Below are 10,063 nucleotides of genomic sequence, written 5' to 3'. Positions count from 1 at the left end.
TTTTAACATCAGCTGCGGCTGAGCAGAAGTTTGTTCAATTAAAAAAAAAGTTTTAGTGTTTCAGCGTTACATTAGCACAACAATGGAGGTAAGAAGTACTGTCGGGTGCATTTCTATTTTTTGGACTGTATTTTAAAAAATTAGTTTGCGTAAATGAGCTAGCACTATTGTTGTCCATGCGCAGAATAAATACAAACAATCTAACAAATAAGTCAATAATGATCTTAGTGAATGTAGTGCTGTCGAATTCATTGACTCTGTCCAGCTAGGTAGTCTAGTCATTTATTTATATATTATATGTGCTATTTATTTATATTTATATGTGCTTTTAAAAATAAAATTAAATGTTTTTATTCAATTAAAACTGTTAAGTAAATGTAAATTAGGCAAATCTTCTTGCAACACATGTACAATTAAATCCAGTTTGTTTTTCTCATTCTTTAGTTTCTTTCTTACTGGCACATGTATATTTGTAAATATTTATTGTTACCATTTAAATCATTATATATTTAATTATATAATGCACGTATACATTATTAATGTTAAATTAAATAATGCAATTACTTTGCAGCTCATGTACACAAGGTTTTGCAGCATTAACTTGATTTCATTTATGCTTACTATTTTATGATGAAGATAATAAAATAATAATAATAATAATAGTATTAATATTGGTAGGAGTTGTAGTATTTTTAAGATCCAGTAAAAATGACAATTATATGCTTGAGCAGTCAAATAAAATAACTTGCACAAATAAATGTAAGAATTTTGAATGAAATAGACATTAGTCAGTATTCTCTGTGTAATATTTGATTAAAGTCAGAGTTCTAGTAAACAACTAGATCTTTATTTGTTTTTATTTGTTCATGTAACAGTTGTTAATTTATTTCAAAGATTTAACATTCTACTTTCTTTTGCTTTTTAACATTTAAGTTTTAATATTTTCAACCTATGAGTGTTAATATATGTTTTAGAAATACAAAAAAATTTCACCCTTTCCCCATGTTAAAGCATAGTATTTTGTTACAAGCTTTCATTAAAAAGCCTGTTTCATTAAGGCACAATTCTTATTGTGAATTAACCTGTTGATGTCCTAATCTTTTATCTTTCTCTCTCTATTTATGCCAGAATTAAGTAAAAGATTTTAAGCAACAAAATACTGCATTTTTCCCCAGCTATTTCCATGTGCATTCACTTCAAGTTAATTTCCTTGGATTAAAGAATTAATTATAACGGGTGTAATTAAAGGCGATTTCTGCACTGTGTTAAGAAACCTTTAACATGCAGGACTGTCAAATTCCAAACCCTTTTCTGTGTCAGAATGAGATAAAATAATAAAGCTGATATTTGGTTATTTTAGATCCCTATGGATATGTTCACCTTACAAGTCATTCAGATTTTTTTTTTAATAAATGTTTTTGGGCGCATTGAATTTACATGTCATGACCGGTCACATACAAGTGACTTTTATCAAACTCTACTGTGGACACGTCTGTCCTCTGTGCTCATCGATGCAATTTTTGCTTGTGCCATTTGAGTTGAAGCACATCATATTTATGTAACTGCTTATACAGTTCAAGCAATGGGTGCGATTTTAGAAAAAGATATGCTTGGGATTTTGCTCTGGCGGATGGCAAGCAGTTAGTCGGGAGTATGTGTTGCAGTTCCGATCTGTCTGCTCTCATTCAAGTTGCATGACCACATATCGGATATGTATCTGATCTAGGACCACATACTAAAGTAACCCTGATAGAATTGAAAAAACATCAAATTTGTGCGTTCAGACAGCCATAAAAAAGAAAATCAGATGGGTAAAAAATTGAGTTTTCGTCACTGCATGCTGGTAATGTAAACAAAGCCTAAAGTAATGTGTACAAAGCCTCAATATTAACACAACTTTCCCTGTCTGAGAAAGTAGTTGTAGCTGAATGATAGAGATATGAAGAGTTTAAAAATCTGAGTGTCGTAGACCTCCCATTATTCTGTACTTTTCTCAGTAAATGTGGCCAAGTTATTCCCTAATACAGATGTAGCAGCCTGGTTTGAAAAACACAAATATTTAAGTGTATGCAAGTAGTTAAATATTTTTGCCTGATTAACTATCTGATGGCATTTTCAGAAGGCCCTGGTGGACATATTCGAAGGCCCGAGTGACGAAGAGGAGTTTCTCGGTTTTGGAGGCGCTTCTTCTGGGCAATTTTCAGAGGAGAGTCGGGACAGCCTTCACTCCCAGTCCTCGTGGAAGCCAGTGAGCATGATCAAGATACTTATGCCTTTAAAAAAAAAAAGCATGACGGATAAGTGTTTGACTTCAAGAATCTGTTGCTTTTCATAACAGTGTCTGTTGTTCTGTTTTAGGTTCTTCGCTTTAAATCTAAATTCATTACAGATGAGCTGGCTCAGGTCTTCATGGACACGGACAGTGAAGAGGAGTTTGAAGGGTTCAGTAAAGAAGAAAGCTCTCTACATAACAGCTGGATGAGCCCCATGGTAACTGATATGTATTTTTTTTTTTTCTTTTTTCGAACTGCCATCCACCATGAAACACATCCGGTTGGGTCATGCTGTATTTTGTTGCTAATGCAGTTACACCATCTAGGACATAAGTGATATCAACCATGGGTTTGGTTTGTTGGCTTCATACAGCAGAAAAAACAGACAAAAAAAAAAGGCAAGCACTTCTGGTCTCACTCAACATTTTCCAGTGATGTTGGTGCAACTCTTGGACTCGAGGTCCCAGAATGCAGTCCAGGTGCATAAAATATGGTTGGGTATCTATGAAACTGATGGCCATATGTGGTAAAAGTTGTGAAAGTTTTGGAAGATGATCTGTTTAAGACGAGGAGCAACAGACACTAGGAATAAAAGGAAGTAGAATGGTATAATGGGTTAGTGTCGGAAGTCATAGGGAAAAAAGAAATAGACCAACACGATGATGAAAGTTGTAAATGTAATGTTATTAGACATCGAAATTAATCTTGGATGCATTAGGTGATCACGGTTTAAAAAACAGCATGCAAGTCATTCTGTGTGGATTTTTCCCTCCATGCCTACTTGTGTATTTGTGTGTGCTGTTTCCAGTAATTAGTCTCCTCCTTCACCCTCAGGATACCGATCCAGAGGAAGACAGTGACGACATTGGTTTTTACTCTGATGATGATGATGATTCAGCCCCGCAGAAAAAGCGGAGCTCAGGATTGTGTGTCGCATTCAGATTTCCTGCCAGAAGAAGCTCCACCCAAGCAAGCACCGTGTCAAAGAAATCCAGAGTTTCCCCGAGTAGAAAGCAGCCTGTGGAGTCTGTGAAAAAAAGTAGAAAGAGAAGAGGGAGCAGTGCCAATCCAGCTGTGGCTCAGAAAAGCAGGAAAGTTGAGAAAAGACTCAGAGGACCTAATAACGACTCTAAGAAGGAGAAAGAAGAGGAGGAGAAGGACGTCAAGCTAACTGAGGCAGATGTACAAACACTGAGTCAGAGAGCGAAAAATATTCAGGAGAATAAAGCAATGGTAAAAATCCTCTTTGAATTATGAACAAGATTAGTGTAATGTGTCCATGATGATTCTGAATAATGGTGTGTGTGCATGTGCTTGCAGCTTGCTAAGCTATTTGCAGACCTGACCTCGTTACCTGAACTCTCTGGAAAGACTACGCCTGTGGTAAGTGCTGCATATTTATTTTTTATTTTTTGCTGAATTGACATTTTTCTTTCACGTTCAGCCCTCTTTAATGATTGGGTTTGTGTACACATTCAAATCTTTATTGTATCATATTAAGCAAACATGCCACTTCCTGAGGTGTGTCGAAAAATCTGATACTGTTGACTGATTGGTCTTAGATTTGGGTTTGAATCCCTTGAGGGCGCTGATGTTTTATCATGGCTGTAAATCAGTCCTAGTGTTTGCTTGTTTGAAGCAAGACTCGTTCACGTGGAAACGCTGAGTAAACACCTGGGATGCGTGCGCTGCATGCCGTCACACACTGCGTGTAAAATCTCTGCTGCTCCAGTTAAAAGTGGTGCTCGGGATGTTTCAGTAATCTAAGCACGTTGTGACCTTGCATGACCTTTTTGTGTGTGATCTTTTCATTATAATTGCAATGCAGGTTTTGTTGAAAAACGTAACATGCAGCGCCTTAAAAGACTAAAAATGCATGCATAAGCCCATATATTCAAAGTGTGTATATATCATTAATATATTTAAAAAGTGTACTAATGTGTTTTACACAACACCATATCCACACTAATTTCAACAAATGTTACACACATTATTATTATTTGCAAACTATACATTGTGTACTGTTTATACAGTCTTTTTAAGAAACATCTTTATTGTATGTGATACATCTACTGTTATTTGCACTACCATGCACACTCGCACTTTCCCTCCGTGATTAAGGCATTGGACTACTGATCAGAAGGTCCCAGGTTTAAACCCCAGCACCCCTGTTTGGCACTTGAGTAAGACCCTTAACCCTCAACTCCTCAGACGTGTAATAAGAAAAATGTAAGTCTCTCTGGTTAAGCGTGTCTGCCAAATTCCATAAATTTAAATGCAATACTGGATATTTTCAAAACTATGAAATAAGACATATGGCATTAGGTCATTAGCTAACTACAGAAACAGTCCGTCATTACATGAACAGCTGTTCTGGAATAGTTTTTGCAAGAACAGTTTTGTCAAGTGTGTTTGCAAAACCCATCAAGCACCATGATGAAACCATCCCAGGAAAGCAAGACCAAAACTTCAGCTGCAGAAAAGTTCATTTCGAGTTACCGGCCGCTAAAAATAACTAATAAACAGCACCTTAAATTAGAGTCGTTATGAAGGCTTTATAGCGCATAGGTAGCAGACACATCTTAGTATAAACTGTTCAAAGGAGATAACTCCATATTTTGGATGCATTTAGCATTGTAAAAAAACAAATCAAGTCCATTTGCCAAAAGACACTGTCCTGTGTACATCGGGAGTTGTGCACCTGGTGCTGTTCTGACCACATGCATACCATGTCTGTTAGTTCATCATGGACTACGAAAATGGACTTCACCACAAAGAGCAATTCTATGTGAATCTGTCAGAGACATTTGACATGTTTCGGCAAGTTTATGGCGATACCGCAATGCGCCGTGTTGCTGCCGACTCCGTCCTCCGTCCTGCTGACCCAGGAGCAGAAGGAACATTGCGTCAAAGTCTGCCGAGAACTTCGTCAGTGTGCTGTGAATTACCCGTTCTTCATGCCGAGGATCATTACTGGTAACAAAACCAGTGTATGGGTATTGTATATGGCCCGGAGACTGAGCAACAGTCTTTACACTGGAAGAGCCCATCATCTTCATGATCGGAAAAAGGCAAGGCAGGTCTGCAGCTTGAAATATTGCTCGACATTCCGGCATTCGAGAATTTGTCTCTGGGGACCAGACCGTCAAGAGCGAATTCTACTGCCTGGTTTTAAGGCGCCTGAGGGAGGACATACAGCAAAAAATAGAGCTTGTAAACAGAGCTAGTCTCAAGTTTTTGATGCAAACTTGTATTGCTGATCTGTTATGTTGCGGTCTCAGTAGTACCCAGAATCAAATTCCTCTGTGTGCCAACATACTTGGCCAATAAATCTAAAGATGATAAACAGAGTAGAGATGGTTATAATAGAACTTGCTCACCTTTTTTTTTCTTTCTCCCGGATTACAGAAGAAGAAAAAGCAGCAGAGTCCGAAAAAGCGTGTGTCTGAAGTGCAGAGCGAGAGGAGGAACCCAAGCCGCAAGGCCAGACCCCCTGAGCATTTCGGGCTCGAGCAGGAACCAGTTGCTGCAGTGAAGCCAAGGAAGAGTGTAGAGTTTGACCTGAAGAAACTAATGGAGGTAATTACAAAGGGACAAAAACAAGGAAAAAACATTTGCTGCATATAGAGGAAGTTTGTGTTGTGCATTACATCGCTATAATCGCTGTCCAACGGTGTTATTTATAATCCAAGGGTGATGGACATCGGGTTTGGGTTGTTGATTTCAGTCTTTTTTCATCACAGATTGATGATGAGCTGCGGGTACACAGAGACACGCCAAGAAGAAAATCCAGAAAGCGCAGTTCTGTACGTATGCCGGATGACATCACGGAGGAGGAGCTGGATAATGTGGCTGATCGCGCTAAAGACAAAATTCTCGATAAAGAAAATGTAAGTTGGTGATAGTGATTTCATGCATTTCTTTAAAAATATAACTAATTAATATAATTATTACTTAATATTTATTTAATGGATCCCGTTTTCTCTTATCATTTGGAGATGTTCATAAGACTCCATGTGTCGGACAGCGAAATCTATCCTTAGTCTTCTAATCTGTGGTTCATGCTAACACGAACCTGGACTGTTTAGAAACAGGTCATGCAGCTGTGTTTTGTTTTGAAGTGTGTTTTTTTTATTCGACTGACATCAGGATACTGTGTTTTGTAGGGCAGCACGTGCCACCAGTGCAGGCAGAAGACGTTGGATACTAAGACTGAGTGCAGGAATCCCTACTGTCAGGGGGTCAAAGGGCAGTTCTGTGGGCCCTGCTTGCGGAACCGCTATGGAGAGGACGTCCGTACAGCTCTCTTGGATCCGGTAAGGAGAAAAGAAGACGAAAGAAAAAAAATAAAAATTTTATTTAAAAAAAAAAAAAAAAAAAAAAGGTTTTAATTGCAAAAATCAAATGTGGACCATCTGCTCTACAAGTCTCCATGATGATGTGAGTGATTGATATAATACACACATTTAACACTGTTATTAGAATTGGTAATTGGGATAGACGGCTGACAGAGGACCGCAAAGACAAAAGTCGAGTGGTATTTGGAGTTGGGTCTGATTTCTGTAGTTACAGCTCCTATGTTAACTCTAGTTTGACATCTGGTTTAACAGTTATATAAAGCCTGTAAAAAGTGCGTGCTAATTAAAATTTCTGTCAATACAGTGGTATTTTTTACAACAGTAGAACAGGTTGGTGGAACTGAATCATGCCTTGTAAGTGTGTTTCGGTAACCTCTACTTAACAGTGAATCTGTGTGTGTATTTAGATATGGGAGTGTCCTCTGTGTCGGGGCATCTGCAACTGTAGTCTGTGTCGTAAACGGGACGGACGCTGTGCAACTGGTGCTCTCACTCACTTAGCCAAATATTATGGCTACAACAACGTCAAGGAATATCTAGAGAGGTATGTACATGTTTTGTTTTTTGTCCTCTTTCTTAATCAGCTTCCTAGTGTCTTAAATCTAATTCTGAGTATGTTACTAAATATAATTTGAACGAGAGACATTTTACTGGATGTAGGTCAGATTGCTGTTTTGAAAAATGCTTACAACACTAATCATGTGACACTTCTCTTTTCTGTTTTTCAATTGTCAGACATTTCTAGATAGTATTTCTGTTAGTGTTTGTTATACTGGTGAAATTTTGTAATAGTTACATTTATAATTTTATTATAATTATATTATTATTATTTTATTTATTTATTTATTTATTTTTGACCAATGTTTGACACATATTGGTCAAAAACCAGTGTCCTTGCTTCCAGTTGCTCATGTGTTGATTGACTTTTGTCTCTTTCTTCTTTTTTTTTTTCTCCTTGCAGTCTCCAAAAGGATCTTGACTAAAATAAGGCCAGTGTGTTGCAGGAACCCAGTGTTTCGCCACATCTGTAAAGTATGCGAGACTACCACAGATGTTAATTTTGACTAGTTTTTCTACTCTGGGGAGAGAAACCGAAAACCTGTTTCCATGTAGTTTTATGCAACATTGACACTGGAGCTATACAGTAGGCACATACAGTCAAACACAAACCACTATGCTAATGACACAACCATATATATAGAATCTTTCTCTCAAGTATCAGTCAGATCTGAAATAACTATATAAATATGCAGCTTAATTACATAAAGTGACATTTTAATTTTAGTCCCACCCAAATGCAGATTATGTGTATGTGGTAATAATTCTTGTAACCACAACTTCCCATTACAGGTTCACTGTGCTTTTATGGAAGAATATAAAGCCAAGATGTCGTTTTTTTTATTTGATTTTTTTAAAGAGATTTTTGCATACATATTTTTTGGATGTTATTCAGGTTTTACAGGTCCTGAAAACTCCAAATCATTACCAAGTCAGTCAGAATTGTTGTGTGTTTTTTATATACTTGTTCATCTAAATAATATAACATAATAAATCCGATGGTCATTGAAGACATTGTCCCTCATTTCAAGACAACTGATGATATGACATAGAGTTTGGCTTGCAGACTTTGTAATGGATCTACTTGCCTAAAATGTTTAGATTGGAACCTTTTTTAAAGCACTTTGAATTTGAAACTAAATACTGACACTGGATTTGGTTTTATACTTAATTACTTTTGATTTTTGAACTGTGTTTTATTCCCAGGTTTTTAATACTTTTTGTTTTACTTATACACACACTAATCAGCAATAACATTAAAACCTAATATAGTGTTTAACCCAATAAAACAGCTCTGACCCATTGAGGTGTGTCTTCTGAAGGTGTGCTTTGGTATCTGGCACCTAAATGTTGACAAATCCTTTAAAGTACTGTAAGTTATGATATGTGACTTCCATGTGCAGACTTTTGTCCAGCACATCGTAAAGATATTCGATCAGATTTCATTCCGGGAAATGAGACCATTACCATTACCTTCAAACCATTATTGCCATCAGGGAACACTGTTTCCATGAAGGGCTGAACTTGGATTTTTTAAGTTGGTGGTAAACCCTTCTGTGGGATTGGACCAGATGGGTTACCTTTGACTCCCCAAGTGCATTAATCAAAATCCTTGACTTGCCATGACCCTGTCACTAGTTCACTGCGTGTCCTTCCTTGGTCCACTTCTGCTAGGTCCTAACAACTGCACACAGGGAACACTGCACAAGACCTGCTGTTTTGGAGATGCTCAGACCGAGTCATCTAGACATCACAATTTGACCCATGTCAAAGACATTAAAACCAACTCGCTATAGTGGCACCTGTCAAAGGCTGGAAAATATTAGGTAAAATAGTCAGTTCTTCCTGATATTTCTCAACTCTTTACAGGTGCCACTATCAATGGTATTCACTCGTTTTAATGTTATGGCTGATCAGTGTATGTGAAATACTGTACTAGATATAGCTTTGTCTTGTTTCTTGTCTTCCCCCTGCTTTTTAATGTCTGTGTTTAAGGATAGACTGCCTGTTATGCTTGATGTACTAAGTAAACTGTTTAATCATAATTGTTTTATAAATAAATACCTGATTGCAATTTTGTGTCCCTGTTATTGAACCAGTTGATCATGTTTTATTGGAAGTGCATAACTAAATATGAATAATAAACGAATGTTTCAGTGTGCAGCTATAATGCTATGAGCAGCTGTTCCTCTTGCCCTCTGTTTGACCATGCTGATTACTGACCTTCAGAGCCTTGGATATTGTGCTGAAGGTAAACCTCCAAGTTCATGTTTTTTTAATCTAAAGCCCTTTGGAAGCATAAACCTCTGACCTTGTGGAGTTTTGTGAAAGCACTGATAAAACTAAGATGGCAGGTGGATGTGTTTCTTCAGGGGCCATTTCAACAAACTCGCTCATGATTGCTAGAGTTTTTAAAGCAAGTTTGTGTAGGAGGGTCTGAATGAAGAATTGGTGTGAAGAGACAGTGCCACTACCTGTCAGAAATAAAATCTGATGTGCACATAACCTAAATCAGAAGGATGGTAAGGAGTTATTAAATAAATGGCATTAGAAAGGTAAATGCCACTGGAGGGGGAAAATATATCCAGAGCTAAAAATGTCAGCATGTCAGTTCATAATCAAATTACACTTGTGAGCCATGATTCTTAATGAATTTAGTTAACCATGTACAGTAGTTACTCATCCCATCGCTTCTTAAAAAAAATAAACTTTTGCATTTTGATTTTCCTGCTCTCAGCGAAATCCAACAATCCAAAGTGGTGCTGTGCTCATAACCTTGGAATCGTGGCCAGACCGAAATGTACAACTGCTTTCAGACCAAATAATGTTGCAGCTTTCAAGCTTGAACGCTACATTCTGCTCCGCTCATGGACA

At 37.4% G+C, this 10,063-nt stretch overlaps 1 protein-coding gene across 1 annotated transcript; it reads left to right on the top strand.

Annotated features, from left to right (window-relative positions):
- cdca7b (cell division cycle associated 7b) lies at nt 1-9,263 on the top strand. Its single transcript, XM_053491468.1, has 10 exons — nt 1-88; nt 2,120-2,248; nt 2,359-2,490; nt 3,108-3,506; nt 3,594-3,656; nt 5,682-5,852; nt 6,017-6,163; nt 6,440-6,589; nt 7,039-7,175; nt 7,593-9,263. The coding sequence occupies exons 1-10, from the start codon at nt 83-85 to the stop codon at nt 7,612-7,614; spliced, it is 1,356 nt and encodes a 451-aa protein (XP_053347443.1). The 5' UTR covers nt 1-82; the 3' UTR covers nt 7,615-9,263.
- The last annotated feature ends 800 nt before the right edge of the window (nt 9,264-10,063 follow it).

This window comes from Clarias gariepinus, chromosome 3 (genome assembly GCF_024256425.1).
Source record: "Clarias gariepinus isolate MV-2021 ecotype Netherlands chromosome 3, CGAR_prim_01v2, whole genome shotgun sequence".
Classification (NCBI taxonomy): Eukaryota; Metazoa; Chordata; class Actinopteri; order Siluriformes; family Clariidae; genus Clarias; species Clarias gariepinus.
The sequence above is the reverse complement of the archived record's forward strand: the minus strand, read 5'-3'. Positions and strand labels throughout refer to the sequence as shown.

Bases quoted from the DNA above. Each gene is read 5' to 3' on its own strand.
- cdca7b (XM_053491468.1), top strand. The intron at 2,491-3,107 runs GTAACTGATATG...CTTCACCCTCAG, and splicing joins ACAGCTGGATGAGCCCCATG to GATACCGATCCAGAGGAAGA. The intron at 3,507-3,593 runs GTAAAAATCCTC...ATGTGCTTGCAG, and splicing joins TTCAGGAGAATAAAGCAATG to CTTGCTAAGCTATTTGCAGA.